The sequence below is a fragment of the Festucalex cinctus genome, chromosome 5, assembly GCF_051991245.1.
Source record: "Festucalex cinctus isolate MCC-2025b chromosome 5, RoL_Fcin_1.0, whole genome shotgun sequence".
In the NCBI taxonomy this organism is placed as follows: domain Eukaryota; kingdom Metazoa; phylum Chordata; class Actinopteri; order Syngnathiformes; family Syngnathidae; genus Festucalex; species Festucalex cinctus.
Genome location: NC_135415.1, coordinates 29,971,363 through 29,990,402, shown reverse-complemented (window position 1 = coordinate 29,990,402; position 19,040 = coordinate 29,971,363). Strand labels below are relative to the sequence as shown.

At 41.7% G+C, this 19,040-nt stretch overlaps 2 protein-coding genes across 3 annotated transcripts; one reads left to right on the top strand and one right to left on the bottom strand.

Annotated features, from left to right (window-relative positions):
- Window positions 1–143: 143 nt before the first annotated feature.
- LOC144018885 (transmembrane protein 150A-like) lies at window positions 144–8,600 on the bottom strand. Of its 2 annotated transcripts, none has more exons than XM_077521513.1 (8): window positions 8,536–8,600; window positions 6,984–7,278; window positions 6,379–6,426; window positions 6,165–6,251; window positions 5,973–6,040; window positions 4,665–4,792; window positions 4,422–4,599; window positions 144–3,611 (listed from the first exon to the last, which is right to left on the bottom strand). In XM_077521513.1, the coding sequence occupies exons 2-8, from the start codon at window positions 7,046–7,048 to the stop codon at window positions 3,310–3,312; spliced, it is 876 nt and encodes a 291-aa protein (XP_077377639.1). In that variant the 5' UTR covers window positions 7,049–7,278; window positions 8,536–8,600; the 3' UTR covers window positions 144–3,309. The 2 variants fall into 2 exon arrangements, with proteins under 2 accessions (XP_077377639.1, XP_077377640.1); XM_077521514.1 differs by having other exon boundaries at window positions 7,886–8,559.
- A 2,271-nt stretch (window positions 8,601–10,871) lies between these two features.
- Window positions 10,872–14,751, top strand: LOC144018884 (potassium voltage-gated channel subfamily V member 2-like). The gene is made up of 2 exons (XM_077521512.1): window positions 10,872–12,326; window positions 13,812–14,751. The coding sequence occupies exons 1-2, from the start codon at window positions 10,998–11,000 to the stop codon at window positions 14,076–14,078; spliced, it is 1,596 nt and encodes a 531-aa protein (XP_077377638.1). The 5' UTR covers window positions 10,872–10,997; the 3' UTR covers window positions 14,079–14,751.
- The last annotated feature ends 4,289 nt before the right edge of the window (window positions 14,752–19,040 follow it).

Genomic DNA, 19,040 nt, shown 5'->3' with positions numbered 1-19,040 from the left:
ATCATCCAAGAACACATTGTCATAATTTAAGATTTTATTTCATATTTGAATATAAATCTCTGTCAAATTAAAATATCTAAATGATAAACAAAGCATACATTTGGAGAATGTAAAGAAAACAAAAGCATGTCTGATGATCTCAATTGAAGAGAGAAGAGATGATTCAACTTTTAATAGTGTGTGATAAAGAGTTCACGCCAGCCACCATTTTGTATGCGGCTTATTGTCACTTGGGTTACAGCTGAGCTGGCGCTGACTCGGGGTTACACCCAGAACTGGTTGCCAGACAATCTCAGGGGAGTTCAAGCCATGTCAATAAATACATACATAAATAGGGACTTGTTTTGCACATTTTCTACAAAAAAAGAAAACAAAAGATTAAAATCCAGTGTTGAATGTGGCATATTGTACTGATGCTGATACAGAATAATAAATCCAACGCTGCTGTGATGGCTCATACAAGCTGCCTGTAGATGTCACTCTGTGACTTTGGTTTCAAAATGGTGAACATGGCTAAGGCTCAACACAAATACTCAGACAAAAGAAATGCGTTTCCCTGGCACATATGAGGGATAAGGCGAAGTCTGTTTACGGACAAACAATCAAAAAATGTACACTTCATGAAAACAACAAAACTAAATGAAAACTTAAAACTAATGACATGGACAACAGGCGGCTTTGAACAGAATATTGTCACTCATGTACACAATGGTCGAATCAAACTAACAAAAGTAGTCCATTTCAGATGGCAACTCACAACAGATGTGCGTACTGGTCGTTACACATTTCAAGGGTCATTTCGTTGGCCTACACCAGTGCTTCTCAAATGGTGCCCCCCCCCCCTTCGTCAAGGGGGGCGAGTTTGACCTCGGGGAACATGCTTCTTTATTTTGATTTTTTTTTTTTCAACTGTCTTAGAATAAAGTGCAATTGCACCTCCACTACATTAGGGGGCAGTGGCGCTCTCATGCGCGCTTTGCACACAGCATAGAGTATTAGTATGAAGTGTAGGTACGTAGTGTAGCAGATCCTCAAGTGACACAATTAAAAAATATTTAACAGAGATGAGAAGACAGGCGGAGAGAGACGGAGATAAAGAGACAAATGAAAGTCGCTCGAAAACTAAGACGAGGAAATATGACGAATGTATTGCGGAGGGGGTTGAGATGCTTTCTTCTTCCTCGTGGGGGGGGGGGGCATGACAGAAAATAATTGAGAAGCACTGGCCGACACGGACACGGTGCGGTAAGTTTGTTGCTTGGCAAAATCAAAGAAATCAACGGTATAATTAACAGCTATTTGTCAAGAGAAAGGACTGGAACAGAAGAGGACAAAACATAAAAATTGAACTGTGAATCAATTTTAGACGGGCACATGAAAGAGGCCAAGTACTTGATGTGGCAATCATGCACGACTTGTAGTCCTTCCCGGTCTTGACTGGCAAATTTTGAGGTCAAAAGGTTAAGTCAGCCAACTTGCTGAATGCTTTTCCCTCCATAACAAGATGGAGGCACTTCAAGATGACAACTCCCGCATTCAAGTGGTTCTATCAATACATAGTATAGTAGAAATGAAAGCAACTTTACAGTAAATATCCAATGTGAAACTGTATTAGCATGTGGATGTGTATAGCAATCTAGAACATTTTTGACTTTTCTTGGTATGTTACTTGTTGAAACAGTCCGATTTGATTCACATCTGGACAGGAATACTCCAAAGAGGTCATTCTTCGGATTGAAAGCATTCAGATGACATACAAGGCCACAGCAGCCAACAAAACAAAATAATGTTTAAAAAGATTTAAAAAAACAAAAACAAAAAAAAAAAACTCCTCCATGAAGGTAGCCCAGTTGCCCACCTATGGGTGGGAGCACCTTCCAGGTACACTTCCAAACACCTGTGGAATGTTGCCCAATTCTACCTAAAAAGATTTCTCTTTCCACCAACTTTGAAAAAAAGTGACTTCATTCTACGTAAGCTCATATCTTCACTGAGCGGCGCAGGCTTGCAAGGGTGCGCACAGGTAGCAAATGTTGCTTTTTCGCTCGTCTTCAGTGTTTTACAAAAACGGGAGGTGGATTACCACATTTGTGGTCCCTTATTTTTCCACTGATGTTTTGGTTTTTTTTTGCCTTCATTTGGCTCGATCGGGAATGTTAACATTTGTCAACTGTGGGCATGTGAAGCCCTTTGAGGCTATTTTATGATTAAGGGCTATAAAAATAAACTTGATTTACCTTGAAGGAAGCCTACCAAACAAGCAACACTCGCTACGTGCGCGCACCCTCTCAAGCCTGCGCCGCTCAGTGAGATACGGGCTAAACAGATGCACGCATGTTTTTGGGTGGTGGGTTACAGACTAAGCCAAATAAAAGTAAAAACATCATTCCTAGAGTATCACTACAAAACCCTTTTTGCAGACGAATTTAGTGAGATGTCATACAAAACGTTATGCACTTAAGTCATTCACTCCCAGCCATTTTCACACAAATGGTCCCGTTTGCTCCCGGCTGTTTTACTGGATTTTGACTGATTTTGCAAGGCCCACAGAATATTGTGTTCAATTGCTATAAAAGCAAAAGAAAGATTAAAGTCTCTTCTTTCATCAGGAAAAAAAAAAAAAAGTATGTTTCTATCTGTTTCCGTTTTGCAGCAATTAGCATTCGAAGAGAGCTAAGTTTCATCAGTTTTCACAAATCTATTCAAAATTGTAAGTAATTGAGCTTTTTTTTCTAGATGGCCCTGGTTGATCTCCTTTGCTCTGCTGCCACCCGCTGGCCGTTTGTGTAATAACTACCATTTCTGCAACCGTTCTTTGCAGTTGAGAGGCTGCATCAAAGCCTTCTGTATGCTCTAGCATAAAAAACAAAAAACAAATATGTCTTTGGGACACTTAGAACGTAAAAAAACCCGTATTTATACGTTATTGGGAGCAAATGAGTTAATTAGGGAGTGAAAGGACTATTTTGGGGGGATGGGAGTGTGTGAATGAATTAAAGGGGAAGTTGAGTCAAAAATATTATTTACTAGGGCTGAGTATCGATTCAGATTTCTAAAATCGACTCGATTCAGAAGGTCCCGGTTCGATTCGTTAGCTGGGCCGCTTGTGGGTCAGGGTGACGTGTATAGCGCTACACTTTTTGTACGACTTCCTTAAATTCTTGTAACACTGCAATTGTGGCTAAGATATTACAGGGTTACAGAAGGGTGTTGGTTGAATTTGCTGTCGAACGAGTCTCTCTCTTGGCATGCTACCTCAAGTCACGGTTCCATGTTGCAGGTGTCCAAACGGAGCTCGTCCGCGCACAGCTACAACATGGCTATGCTCTCGGGGGTGCAGTTGAGATGCGTGGACGTGCTGCTCCCCCCGGGGGACTTGAGGCCCTTCGTGGCCCCGCTCAGCGTGGAGTCCCGGGCCACGGGGCCCAAGATGACCCCCGAGCCGTGTCGGAGACACTGCTGCAGGCCAGCCATCATGGTCTCGACGGTGACCGTGCCAAACTCGTAGGTGAAGGTGCCGTAGAAGACCAGGATGTCCACGGTGAAGACCCACTCGCAGATGGCCGCGGCGTGCTGGAGCGTGAAGCTCTCGTGCCAGAAGAAGATGCCGCCTGGGCGGGAAGAGGTTAAGGGGCAACGAGGCGACGGGAGCCGCGTAGCGTCAAAAAGAATGAGTGACCCGAGACATCTTGAGTGAGTAACAAGTACCGTAGATGATGTCTATCTGCAGTTATCATTATTGCCAAACATAGTCATGTCATCACCTTTTGTCTATTCATAAATTATATAAACATTAGCGCCCGAATGATTTAAAAAAATTTTTTTTTAAAGCCAATGTTGATTCCTACTTAGCCCCTAACGTGACATGGGGGAAAAGATGTTTTCTTGTCCTAATGACAAACTGCTTAGGATGAGACTAGGGGTGTGAATTGCTTTGTACCTGACGATTTGATCCGTATCACGATTAGATTAGATTAAATAGAATCGATTTTTGGATATTAACTCTTTTACTGCCACACGTTATCATTCATGTCATCCTTGAAAACGTTCTATTTCGTCAGCTTTCATTGTAATTTGATACACGGGCAGCCCATTGAAGAGATACAATGCTGCCATCTGGTGGCCATGGTTAGTGTTTTTGATTCCACAACCCATTGACCAGGCAGTGCTGCACTTAGATGTTGCACTGCCCATTGATTTAAAAATAAATAAATAACGTAGTTGACGTCATTTAACGTTTATGGCGGCATACATTGTGATTTTATTCATCGGGATTAAACGTTTTTGGCAGTCAGAGCTAAATATCGATTTGATTAATAAATGAGAATCTCGACTCTTTTATGAATCGATTTTTTGGCACACCCCTAAATACGCAAACAAAATGAGTGCCACCGGGCGGCCCGTTCAAAGAAAAGGGATACTGAGCACGAGGGAGACCATGGCTGCGAGTGCCAGAGCCACGCGGAAGTGCGCCATCCAGTAGTCGAGGGCGGTGACGGCCACCCGATAGGTGAGCACGCACTGCAAGCAAACGAACAGCAGCCCCGCTGGAAAGGCCACGCCGGCGCCCACGTAGTGAAGAGATTTGGCGTTGACAACCTGCCACACGCACACACAAGGATGTCCAAGATGTGGCGCTCAAGGCGAGGAAGGGGTGAGCTTACCTGGAAGTTGCCCACCATGACCAGACCCAGTGCGTTGGTGCAGCCCGACACCAGAGCGCTGGTGTTGACCCAACATCCGGGGCTGTGTTCTATCACTTGGGCGTAGCGCAGAAGGCACACCATCACCACTGCCGACAAAAAAAACGCATATTGATATGAAATCTAACAGCACACACGCCACCCAACAAACATTTTGTTGTAGAGTATTACGCAATACAATCAAGGAAATCTGCTCCAAGATGCATTTTGTTGTATTTAGATATTGACTCAAATTATGTGGAATAAGAGTAATGAAATCATGTTCCGTTCTCTTTTCCGGAGCGGCGATAATGTTCCCACGTGTTTCATTATAACGCTGTCAGAAGCGGTGGTTTGGAATACCCCAAAACATTGTCTCAAAAACGTCACTTTAAAAGAAGAATAGCTTGCGTTGGCAATCAGCTGACTGACAGCATCGATGCTAATTTCTGCTAGCCTGTTGATGGCGCTTTGCATTTAATGTTAGCATTAAGCTGGACTTTCGTGAATCTCGGGGGGGGGGGGGGGGGGGGGGGGTAGAGAACGTTATCTCCCCCTTCCCGGTAAGGGGGAAAAAAAAAAAAAAAATGGTGTTCCTGCATGACCGTAGAAAGTGGAGTAATGGAGGAAGGCCATGGAGGGTGCATGAAGGAGCGAGGGCAGGGGGAAGGAAACCGCATTCATTATTGATTTCGAGAACTCAGGCTATTTCAAGCCCCTCTGCAGCTTCTAGACGCTGACATGGGCACCACGCACACACGCACACACGCACGTGCATACATTTTGATATGATAATGACAACGCACTGCTCGATTGATCCCAATCTTGTGCCTCTTTTAGATAGCAAGCACGTTTTTAGCTTGGCAGGAACTGAAAGAAGGGTCTCAAAAGATTACTAACTGTAATTCTTAATTCATATAATGGGTGTTTGTTTTATGTAGAATTTTGTGGGGAAATGAATTGAGGCCATTTTGGAATAAGGATGAAATGTGGAAAAAGTGAAGCGCTATAAATACTTTCTGGTTACCTCAATTGAGAGTCAAATATATTCAGAACAGCTTTGGGCATGATGCAATACACTTTTACGCCACTATACACGGCAGGCAACCACAATAATCAACATCTTGTTAATATTAGCATTATTAAATTTGTAAATAAAGAATAATTTTAGATCCGTGATTTCCTGCCTGTAATATGAATATGAAAATTCATTTTCAGGTCAGATGAGTTCTAGCGCTGCTTCATCACGATGTTTTGCGTTTGGTTCATCTCATTGATGATTGATCTTACCCATGAAGGCTCCGACGTTGCCGATGAGGCTGAATAAGCAGCTTTCAGGTGGGAAAGAACCGCATGTACTGAAAAAAAGATGAAGACAAAACAGGGCTGTTAACAGGACTTCACATACTGTACATAGTTCATGGTAATAAAAGAAAACAGATTTGCCATTGAACAAAAAGATAGTGAGGTAGAAGAGGACACCTGATGAGGGGGATGTCCTTGATGGTGCAACAGGTCTTGGGAAAGCCCACTCGGGGCGGCTCTTCCGTGCAGTTCACATTGTAGGACCTGCAGTCGAGACACAACCAAATCAGGACAGTTCATACGGGAACAAAAATTGTTTAATTTGATGGAGAGAAAATGGAGATATGATAGCACATGGCTACTTATGTCAAATGACATAAGTATCACTCACCAGTTCTCCACAGGACAAACATGGTGATTCATTACAGCCATGGCATACCTGCAAGAGTAAACAGTGCAAGGTCAAATGTCATGTCACTCACTCAGTACGTATGAACATTATTAGAAGAGGTTACTCATTAGAGGTGTGCCAAAAAATATATATATTCTCCTTTACTACGATTCAGAATCAATGTAAATAAAGTTTCAAAATGTGTTTTTAAAAAAAAAGGTACTAATTGTACATGAAAAATAATTAAAGTATCAAATTATAGAAAAAATATGAACTTTTTATTGCTATCATGGGCTAAATAAGTGAAGTATCGGTTTAAAAATGCTGCACAATTAACTCGGCACACTCAGTAACCATTCATAATGATATGATCGTTAATAATGGGTGTTTTCAACACTTGAGTCCATACACTGCATGTCATGTACCGTACTATAAAAAAAGAAGTTTCTGAAAGCAGTTAAAGGAGACGTCAATCCAAAGATGTCCTCTTTAAGTTGAAGATGGCCATCGTCTTGCGTTGTTTCGACAAACACAACAGACGAGGCCACTTCAGGCCTCCGGTCACAACGTGTGAGAAGCTTTCAAGGCATGCGTGCGCCACTCACACTATCCATATTCCCGTGATGGAGAAGGCAGACAGGCTGACCGGCAGGACGATCCAGGCAGTCATTGGGCTGGCAGTGAGCTGGCGTTGTCCCAAGCATGGGGTGAGAGGGCGGCTTCGGGTCGGAGTGGCGGCACAACACGAGGGGGGGGGGGGGTCAGATGGGGTCGGGTGGGGTCGCGGGGGTCACGAACACACGGGGGAACACACGGGGAGGGGGAGGGGGGGACACGAGAGGACAGAAGGGGGAATGACACGGCGCGTCTGCTCCAGGCACCCTGCGACACGCTTTCAACCTGACACAAGAAGCAGTTAGCAGTGTAGCAACTGTACCTTAACCTTTGACCTTGTTAGGAAGCCAACATTTACATACTACTACAACCACAATAATGAACATAATGTTATATTAATAACTCTTTGAAATTTGCCATCTTTAGAATGGTAGATTTTTTATTTTATTTTTTAATATTAAAGCTTCTCGAAATTGAGATGTTCACTCTTCTGCATCCAGACCACAAATGAATGGTGGCGGTGCAAGGGTGAAGCCACCACAGGATGTCTCATTTTACATCACTTCAGTGACCTTCACCAACCTTCTGCATAGAGATGGGGCCTTTCCGAGGACAAGTAACCAAGTATAGTTATTGTTTTTGTATCTTGTTGTTTGGAAACCTTAAGCTATGTACTTGGACAAATCATATTGATTATATTCTGGCTAGATACTGCCAACACTTCTGCAAATACAACTTTGGTTTAGTAATTACTGACTTGGTGGACTTGTGTAAACCAACTCTTCTAAAGACTTGAAAATCCTCGATAATCAATAATAACACTGTCGAAAAAAACTGTAGTACATTACTGCGAAGTGCAAACTCCGACTACAATAATAAACATTTTACTTACTACATAATGAATACTCCCACGGCACCAATCCAAAAAGGCACAATGGGAATTGTGAAAATTCTGCCTTTAGGAAACTGCAATTCATAAATAATCATAACGAGTTACTTTTATTATTCATTTGGGGGGGGGGCATAAACCAACTAATGAGTTTACTGCCCCTTCAAAAGGGACACAGGTGACGAGCAAGCATGCATCATAGTCATATGACACTCTCTGCAAAGAGAAGAAACGATCCTGCATGCAGGCAACAACGGAGTGTGCATGTCCTTATTTATTTGTTGGGGGCCACCATAAACACAACTCGAAGCCGACCCGGGCTCACCAAATCCGACACCGCTTGGGTTGGCTCACCGGATAGACGCAAGTTAACTTCATGGACGCCAAACGTAAACGTAAACGCAGCCGCGGGACAAAGTGGAACAATATTCTTGAATTGTCCCGTCTGCGCGGATGAACCGCGCAACTGTTAGCCGCGTTAGCTTTCGACATCGCCAGTTCGAGGGTGCACTTTACCGGCTGGTCTTTTACGCTCGCCCGCATTTTTGTGTCCGTTAACCTCCGCGATGAGCCGCTCATAAACAGATTAAGTCGAGGACAAGTATGCGGATGGATCAATGCAAGTAATAAAGTATTCGTGAATTTGAACCTACCACCAGCCTGCAAGTCCCTCGCCGCTCACCAACAACCTTGGTCTCCCTTTAGAAAAGCGGTTTCTCAGCTAATCAAGCGTGCCACAAACTTGCTTCCGTTTTGTCGTTTTCAAAATAAGTCTTGGGGAGTTTGTTGTAACGTTTCTACGAGCGTCTGTTTTTTGTTTTTTTGTTTTTTTTTTACCCTGCTTTTTTTTTTGTATTGTTCCTTGGTAGAATTAGCACGCACTGCGAACAAATTTATATATGTTAAGTAACATATTGTATGACTTTGAAGGTGGCCATCTCCTGATTTTGTAGTTGACAGCTGGTGGTCACCTCCACAATACAAGACAACATTGACATACAGCAGGCAATACATATCCTATGCAGTGAAATAATAAACGCCAGTGTAAAAAAAAATAAAAAAATACCAGTTTTGCCCAAGCTTTTATTTTTATACAATCGCACATATGTTGGCCAGTGTTGAAATGTAACTTGACGCCCGTGGTTCGGCCCTCTTCTGCATTATCCATCCATCCATTTTCTTGACCGCTTATTCCTCACAAGGGTCGCGGGGGCTGCTGGCGCCTATCTCAGCTGGCTCTGGGCAGTAGGCGGGGGACACCCTGGACTGGTTGCCAACCAATCGCAGTCTGCATTATCCAACAAGAATAATATACGAATTTGATTCAATTAGTAAATGTGCCAAGTCCCATAGATAAAGAAAGTTAAACACAAAATGAATGTAAGAGGGGGGAACTATCAAGAGCAAAATAAAAAGGATAAATGTTTGTTTTTACAATGGTCATTCAGTTTAATGTAAATATTAGAAGTTACATTTGTACAGTATTTATAGGTGTGCAAAAACTTATTTGGTTTTCACTGTATGGGGGAAGAAGAGAGGCGCTTATGGCGAGGTGCTGCAAACATACCAACCAGATTTTGAAACACCTTTGAAAAAGGTAGACTCACTTTGTTGTTAATTTATTTATTTTTATTATACTGGTTATGGTCACTCAAGGTGAAATTAAAAAAGTTCTATTGTATATTTGTGGTGTACACCACACAGAAAGCAGACCAGATCACGAGTGAACTATAACCAATCCCATTTGACTTTTTGAATAAACAAATGACCATTCACACTCACACACATGCATGATTTTGGAATGTGGGGGGGGGAAACTGCGATACCCAGCAAGAAGCCATGCAAGTATGAGGGGAACAATCTAAACATGCTGAACACTCAACAACGTGTTGAATGTTACATACATACTGCATCAGACTAAAGGTCTCTAAACAATGCAGTATCCAGTCCCGCCCCCCAGTTAGTACATGTGGGCCAGAGCTTAATATCTTGATCCTCTTGTTTGCATCTGCTGCCTCAAAAGAAGCGGAAACCTCCCAAACTGAATCTAGAGAATTGCTATGTAACCACCGAGCGATTGACTATGAATGATTCATAATTCTTGAGATCCTCAATATGTTTGTAATCTCACAATAAAAACATTTGCACAGTAATTTAGGGGTGTTAAAAAAAAAAAAAATCGATTCGGCGATATATCGCGATACTACATTGCGCGATTCTCGAATCGATTCAATTAAAAAAAAACGTGTTTTTTTTTTTTTTTTAAGAGCTTAGAATTGTTCATTCGGTAGTCTTACCGATTCAACGTCTTATCATCATTGCCTTTTTTTTTGTTGTTGTGTGAATCGATTTTTAAACTTCCATTTTTAATGGAAAAATATTCAACAAAACGTCTGACTTCGAGTTAGGATTCACACCTTGAGCATGGAAGAATGTTATATGAACGGAACATTAAGCCTTAATATTTTATTTTAATGCTGTTCAAACATGAAACAGATTACAACCTCTATAAGACTGAAATTTCAGATAAATAAAGAATACATTTTCATATAAATCTTACACTCTACAAGCTTACTGATTAGTATTTTCTAAATTTGAATGAAAAAAAATCGCAACAATCGACTTATAAATTCGTATCGGGATTAATCGGCATCGAATCGAATCGTGACCTGTGAATCGTGATACGAATCGAATCGTCAGGTACGAGGCAATTCACACCCCTAGTAATTTCTTTGTGTAATTTGAGAGTGCTACAAAAAGATAACAGTACTGTATAACACACTCATGACATTATTTGTCTTCATAAGGAACATCGTTGTCTTTAAAGCGCCGATCTTAACAGTGAACACAATCAATCAGTGTCAATGATAGTTGATGTAAAAATGGGCATGGGTGAGGGTCATTTGCCACCCTTGTCCACATTATCTCCACTGTGGAGATCAGCAGGGGATAATGGTATTTAAATGTCTGGTAAGCACATGGATCCTCTCAGTCAGCAACATTAATGGGGCCATGAGGCATCCTGCTCATGTCTTCTGCTGATGTAAAAGCGTATTAGACGGAAGTAACGCTGGCAGGCAGGCAGCTCTGCCTTCCTTCCAGTTTGCGCACTGACATGGGGAGCACTGGCAAGATGTTCCGCTTCTTTAACAGGAGACAAAGTCTTTTCCCCAACTACAAAGTCACGGGTCCTGACGTTAACCGGCGATCTTCGGAGATAGTTTACCCGTCCGCAAAGGAGAGCTGTGTGAGGACATGGAACTCCATGCAAGACCTGAGCAAGGACATCTACGACATCTACGCCGAATATGAAGACGAAGGCGACGACGGCCAGCATGGATCCTCCAAACAGATTTCCCCGTCCAAGAATTACATGATCAACATCAATGTCGGCGGGAAGCCCTTCCAAATCGCCTACAAGATGGCGGCGAAGTATCCCAAGACCAGGATTGGACGACTGGCCACTTACACCGACCACAACATGAAACTGGACCTGTGTGACGACTACAACGTGACCAGCAACGAGTTCTTCTTCGACAGGGACCCCGACATCTTCCACAGCATCTTCAATTTCTACCGGACGGGTGTACTGTGGATCAAGGACGAGCTGTGCCCCCGCAACTTCCTGGAGGAGATCAACTACTGGGGGGTGAGGATCAAGAACACCCACCGCTGCTGCCGCATCTCCTTCGAGGAACGGCAGGACGAGCTGAACGAGCAGCTGAAGATCCAGAGAGAGCTGGAAGCCGAGGTGGAGATCGAGGAGAACCAGGCGCTCTTTCACGATATGTTCATGGGCCACAGGCGGCGAGCCGTTTGGAACTTGATGGAGAAGCCGTTTTCTTCGGTCGAGGCCAAACTGATGGCGGTGACCTCCAGTCTGTTCGTGCTGATCTCCCTGGTGGCCATGACGCTGAACACAGTGGAGGAGATGCAGTACAGGGCTCACATGGGCCAGCTCAGCGGGAAGACGTACTGGGAGTACGTCGAGTCGATGTGCATCGCCTTCTTCACCATGGAGTACCTGCTCCGGCTGGTCTCCACCCCCGACCTCAAAGCCTTCGGCCGGAGCGTGCTCAACACCGTGGACCTGATCGCCATCCTGCCTCAGTACCTGCAGGCCGTTCTGGAGTTCTTTGACAACAAGGAGAACTACACGAAGCACGAGGCCGACATGCAGGCGGTGGGGCAGGTGGGCAAGCTGGGCCAAGTCTTGCGTATCATGAGACTGATGCGGATCTTTCGCATCCTGAAGCTGGCCCGACACTCCACGGGCCTGCGGGCGTTCGGCTTCACGCTGCGCCAGTGCTACCAACAGGTGGGCTGCCTGTTCCTCTTCATCGCCATGGGGATCTTCAGCTTCTCCGCCATGGTTTACACGGTGGAACATGACATGCCTCAAACCAACTTCACCAGCATTCCTCACGCGTGGTGGTGGGCATCGGTAAGAATGTCTTCAGAAAGTGAAAAGTCACTGGAATCTTAGGGTCACAAAATGGGTCATTCATCCCCTTTTTCTACCAACATGAGGTTTCAAAATCGGATGGGATTTAATCACCTCATTCAACATGTACTACGACTCCCTCTGTTTTGTGGCTCACAATTCTCCCAAGTTCTGTCTTTGTCACTTGACAGATCTTCATCATCTGTTCATGCAGTCATTAGCTACTCTCCCTCATCAGGCTTCAAGCAATCGACCCAGATGTAAATCATGATGGTGGCAATGATTACACACTAAGTAGGCTACGTTAAAACACACCCCAAGTTTCTCATTTAGGGAGATGTTGCAAGGTCGCTGGAAAAGCCATCAGCTGGGTGATACTGCCCTCTCATGGATTATCCATGCAATGCATGTGTCAGATCATATACGTCAGGGTTTTAATGGGGGGAAAAAATATTATACTCATGAAAGAGAGGGATCAAAATGTTTTGTATTTAATATGATACATTTGGCATTATAGGTTATTAATCCCGTAACGTTTGTAAATACGAGGGGTGTGAATTGCCTAGCACCTGACGATTCGATTCGTATCACGATTCATAAGTCACGATTCCATTCAATACCGATTAATCCCCATACGAATTCATAAGTCGATTGTTGCGATTTTTTTTTAATTTTTTTTTTAACTAAATTTTAGGGGTGTGAATTGCCTAGTACCTGACGATTCGATTCGTATCACGATTCACAGGTCACGATTCGATTCGATACCGATTAATCCCGATACGAATTTATAAGTCGATTGTTGCGATTTTTTTTCATTCAAATTTAGAAAATACTAATCAGTAAGCTTGTAGAGTGTAAGATTTATATGGAAATGTATTATTTATTTATCTGAAATTTCAGTCTTATAGAGGTTGTAATGTTTCATGTTTGAACAGCATTAAAATAAAATATTAAGGCTTAATGTTCCGTTCATATAACATTCTTCCATGCTCAAGGTGTGAATCCTAAAAAAAAAAATAAAAAAATAAAAAAAATAAAAAAAAAAAATAAATAAAAAAATTCGATTCTGCCGATTATTGAATCGATTCGAGAATCGCGCGATGTAGTATCGCGATATATCGCCGAATCGATTTTTTTAACACCCCTACTAAATTTAGAAAATACTAATCAGTAAACTTGTACGACTGTACACTGTAAGATTTGTATTAAAGTGTATTATTTATTTATCTGAAACTTCCTAACTGTGAGCCACTGCATTTAACAAACATGTTGTAATCTGTTTCATATTTGAACAGCTTTGAAATAAAATATTAAGGCTTAATGTTCCATTAATTAATATAACATTTTTCCATGATTAAGGTGTGAACCCTAAACATTTTACAACTTGCCTTACAAACATGTTGGCAAAAGTGTAACAAAGACAAACAACAAGAATGAGCTGAATTATTGTTCTGTTCCTCCTAATGTGCCCCTGAAAACCCGCAGGTCAGCATCTCCACGGTGGGCTACGGCGACGTTTACCCGGAGACCATCCTGGGCCGCCTCTTTGCGTTCATCTGCATCGCTTTCGGAATCATCCTCAACGGTTTGCCCATATCCATCCTCTTCAACAAGTTCTCAGACTACTACTCCAAACTCAAATCCAATCAGTACACGGCCTCGCTCAAGAATCGAGGGAAAGTGAGACTCGTCCAGAGGACCGTGCAGAAGCTGAACGACTGCTTCGGAAACGACCACCACCATGCCAGTTAAAGAAATTAAGACATTTGTTAGAGTGGCAGTGACACAATTTCTTTTGCACTCAACAGATTCTTGACTTTATTGCTTTAATAAACTTGAATCGAGGCCTGATGCAGATAATAAAAACCTCTTGGCAGCACAAATTAATACAGTTCGGTGAAGATTAAAAATCTGACTGAGCTCGTCAGCATTTGCTTTTGAACGCAGAAACGTTTTTTTGAATGAATAGCCTTGTTTTTTTTTTTTAAAGAAAAAAGTTGTTAGTGACAGCAAAATCTATCATTACTTGTGAAACAAAAACATGACTCAAACACGGCTCAAATGCAAATGCATGCTATTCCCACGTGTGCAGTAAAGAAAAAAATGGATTGGATCTTCTTTTTCTCTCAGCATAGATTTTTTTTTGTTACTTCCATTCCTATGCAACAAGCATAGTTTGAATCTTCATGTTGTCATCGTCCCAACTGAATTTTCAGAACATTTAGTCCTTGAACTGACGTTGTTGTTTTCATTTGCAGCCTAAAATCCTAAATTTTATTTTTTTAATCTTTCTTCTAGAAAGATGATGCAGAGTAATGAACCTGTGTACCTCCAATGGTTACGCAATGTGCAGTAAGGCTTAAATGCTTCATTTAGTATTTACCAAATACGCACTTCCATAAAATGTACTTATTGGCATAAATATCAATATTTTTTTTTGTATTGTTGCATTTTGTCAAACACAGCACTACTTATGAAATATTATTAGTATTAGTATGTACTCTACATTACAGAACAAAATCAAGAATATTTGGACACATGGCAATCCCATCCACAGAAAATGAAAATGGATACAAACATACGGTTGATTTTTTTGCAGCTGACAATAAGCTACTTTAAATTATCGGTTGAAGTTTGTCTATAGGAACTCATGTCCAGACCAAGTCGGAGTGTCCAGAAAAAAAAATCCACGTAAGCATAAAAAGAACATGGAAACACTTGCATTTATTCTCTCTTTAGCTGCTGTTGGCTTCAACTTCTACAAAAAACACACACGCGCAGACTAACCTGTCATTCAGATTCCATCTTCTGATGTCATTCACTATGCCTTGCCTCCAAAACGTATAGTAATTACACTTTATAAAACCAGTTGATTTCATTCTCTTTAGATGTTCTTATACAATACAGTGATATTTTTTTCTTTATTAAAAACACATTAATTTAAAAGCTAAGAGTTTTGTGGCTGGAATAGATTAATAACGACATTTCAATGAATTTGTTGTGATATTGGACAAGCTTGACGACGGAATAACAGTAAACTATATTGTGATCGTCCAGAAGGTGGCAGCACTCTTAACAACGACACGACACCGCCCACCCTCGCTCATTGAAGAAGTCACCTCCCTCTCCCACAATCCTTTGCGGCGATAAAGTGACCTTACCGATGCTAGCTGCTAGCCTGCCGCTAAACCATGGCTCCCCCTGTTGCTGTGTCTCCACTGATTAAGGTTTGTTTGCTCCCGTAATATTTTCTACTATACAATTTTAACGTTCGTTGTCAAATAAATTGTATCGTATCTCTGTTTAGATTTAGCAGCACGCGTTCTAGATCTGTCACGGGCGTCCGTCCTCGTTTTACGGCGGGGTTACGTTGGGGACGTAACCGGAATTTTAGTGGGTTATGCGAACGCGTCGTACGTATCATCAACAAACGTTAACGCAGAAGTACAGCTGTAAATACGGTTAAATGTATCTATTGAACGCACTTGTAGGGCGTAAATGTAAAACAACGCTGCTCGATAATTGCCGTCGTTTATCTCGAAACCTCGTATGTCGAGGACTCCCTATCTCATTAAACTCAATTAAATACACAGTGCGGTTGTGGTGGACGCCTTTGCTGATACTTTCTGAATAAAGTGAGAGAATGACCTGATGACTTGCCAGTGTGTTTGTGTTTGTATTCCAGACTGCCAGGTATTCAGCTTTGCTCGTTGGCATCATTTATGGCAAGAAGAGATATGGTAAGTTGTCCCCTAAAAGCATATTTACTTCACCGCGAATTCCATTGAGTGTAAAACGTTGTAAATGTTTTGAATGCACACCTCTTCTCTCTGTTCAGATTACTTGAAGCCGATTGGCGCTGAGGAGAGGAGGATTGCGGAGGAAGAGAAGAAGATCCGTGAGGAGCAGGAGCGCATTGCCAAGGAGCTTGCAGCAGGTAACCGAATATGTTCAACGATGTTTTTTTGGCATGCTGAAATAATGTGAAACCACAAACGTATTCAATGAAGCAGGACTGTTACTTAAATATTCTAATCTTATCGTATTTTTTTTTTTTTTTTTTTTTACTTTTGTCATGACAGCAAATGAAGACACCATCCTGAAGTGAACGTGAACGTACATGTACAAGTTCCTACCTTGTCCCTCGTCATTGCGCAATGGGCAACGTCGGTGCTCGGCTGCTGAAACGCTCCCATGTTGTAGATATCTTCACTGTTGATTTGGAATCATTTATTCCTCTGGGTTGCCAGCTCCTGCTCCTGTTAGTAAGGTAATCATGTAAATAGGTTGAAGTTTTGATTGTTAAAAAAATAGCTGCATGTGCAAACTCCACCCACGCCCCACTATTGTTTTCCCATCCACTGTTACATCATTGAACTATCAGTTTGTATTTACAAGACCACACATTTCATTTACTTGAATAAATGCAGAGTGGTATGACAAATTGTTGTATTTGTATTGTTTTAAGGTTGCACTATGTTCATTTTAGACGAGAGAAATGTCATGAAAACGGCACAAAAGAAAACGACTGAAATCTTGAACAAGTTTTTCCAAACTGTCAAATGCTAGAAAACGTGTCGCCGGTCCAGACGAGGTGAGGTCACGACCCGTTACGTCTCGGACAGGGTCAGGCCAAGCCAGCAAAACCAGACTTACTTAACGCCTCGGCGCAGGTTGCCAACAATAGCTGTGCTCGTTTGCTATTCATTCCTTGGCTAAACTTAGCGCTCACCTACTGTAGGCAAAAATAGTTGCGCAGAAATCTTTTAGGGCAATTTATAGTATTACTGTTGTGATTTTTCAGGTGGAATTTCAGGGTGAGCTGAAAATGCACTATTGCTGGTGAACCTAATTTGACCTGTGACCTTTTGAATATTCAGCCGTTCAGTACTTTTTGTACAACTTGCTCTCCTTGAACAAGGAGCTGAAATGCAAAATTTTCTTCCATGAATGGACCAATATATTTCTAGGATGAATTACAATTAGTATTTTTGTATACTTAGTCAGGGTCGCGTTTGACCTCGGGGAACATGCTTTTTTTTTTTTTTTTTTTTTTTTTTTATTAAAAAAATTTACCGTCTTAGAATAAAGTGCAATTGCACCTCCACTACATTAGGGGGCAGTGGCGCTCTCATTGGCAGAGTGTGCGCAGGGAGCGTTCGCTCGGTGGTGTAGCGGTTTTTGCTCACAGCACAGAAGAGTATGAGGATGAAGTGTCGTTGACCTTCAAGTGACACCATAAAAAATATTTAACAGGGATGAGAAGACAGGCAGAGAGAGGCGGAGATAATTATATTTATTTATATTTATAGTCGTGCGGGGGCGTGACAGAAAATAATTGAGAAGCACTGGTTTAATTCAACGTTTGTATTTCATTATTTTAAAAAAATGAATGAAATGGGACTGAAAGAATTGAAACTTGTGATATCTGCCTCTAATCAAAAAAAGTCAAATAAAAATCAACTTAATAAATGACAGTGTGCAGTCAAGATGCTATCATAGTAACAGACAAAATGATTCAAGGGCATGACCTTGTGCTATAGGGGTGTTAAAAAAAATCGATTCGGCGATATATCGCGATACATCGCGCGAATCTCGAATCGATTCAATAATCGGCAGAATTTTTTTTTTTTAGGATTCACACCTTGAGCATGGAAGAATGTTATATGAACGGAACATTAAGCCTTAATATTTTATTTTAATGCTGTTCAAACATGAAACAAATTACAACCTCTATAAGACTGAAATTTCAGATAAATAAATAATACATTTTCATATAAATCTTACACTCTACAAGCTTACTGATTAGTATTTTCTAAATTTGAATGAAAAAAAAACGCAACAATCGACTTATAAATTCGTATCGGGATTAATCGGTATCGAATCGAATCGTGACCTGTGAATCGTGATACGAATCGAATCGTCAGGTACGAGGCAATTCACACCCCTATTGTGCTATATATATATTTTTCCAATAATTGAGCTTTTATAATTTTTTTTTTTTTTTTTTTTAAATATACATGGACTGAGTATGGTCCACCAAAACGAATCATAAAGCATCCATGTTTCTGGCTAACAATCTGTAACAAAATTGCTAATCGTCTTGACTTCAATCTTGACTCTTTGCGTCAATTTGTTGCAATAAAATGACGGTGATACGTTTACAGCATGTCAGCTCGAACGGAAACCAGAACTGCTACGTTTGCCTTCCCCGCGTTATATGATTCAAGATCACGCCGGCGTACGTGTGCCGCTATTTATAGACGTTACTTAACTGAACACCTGCGCTTGCGCTGACGTAACATTATAACCACGATCGATTGATCTTATAAGATCCACATCAAAACTGTTTTCGGCATAAACAATATTGCTTCATAAACGACAGTACATGTTAGAGTAATTTGAAGACAATTTCACGCCATCATCATGGAGTTGTGTTCTCTCAGCTGACGTGCAAGATTCAAACCTTGTACCTGAGTCAGGTGTGCTAACCGCTAGGCGCGAAGCAACAAACCGAAATATAATATGTAGTCTGAATGTAGACAAATGAAAAGCGCACTGACGTTGTCGTTTTTATGCAACTCTCATGCCCGAAAATAAAAAACCTGCCCGCACTTTTGAGTGTGGCCACGTGCCCCGAGGACCTCACAGGTCCTCACAGGTCCTCACCCCGCCCCAGCACACCAATCGTTATGTACGGTATGTTAGCTTACG

Coding starts and splice junctions, on each gene's coding strand:
- LOC144018885 (XM_077521513.1), bottom strand. CDS start 7,048: ATGACTGCCTGGATCGTCCTGCCGGTCAGCCTGTCTGCCTTCTCCATC. Junction 6,427..6,983: donor ATCACGGGAATATGGATAGT/GTGAGTGGCGCA, acceptor TTACTCTTGCAG/GTATGCCATGGCTGTAATGA. Junction 6,041..6,164: donor AAGGACATCCCCCTCATCAG/GTGTCCTCTTCT, acceptor TCTTTTTTTCAG/TACATGCGGTTCTTTCCCAC.
- LOC144018884 (XM_077521512.1), top strand. CDS start 10,998: ATGGGGAGCACTGGCAAGATGTTCCGCTTCTTTAACAGGAGACAAAGT. Junction 12,327..13,811: donor ACGCGTGGTGGTGGGCATCG/GTAAGAATGTCT, acceptor GAAAACCCGCAG/GTCAGCATCTCCACGGTGGG.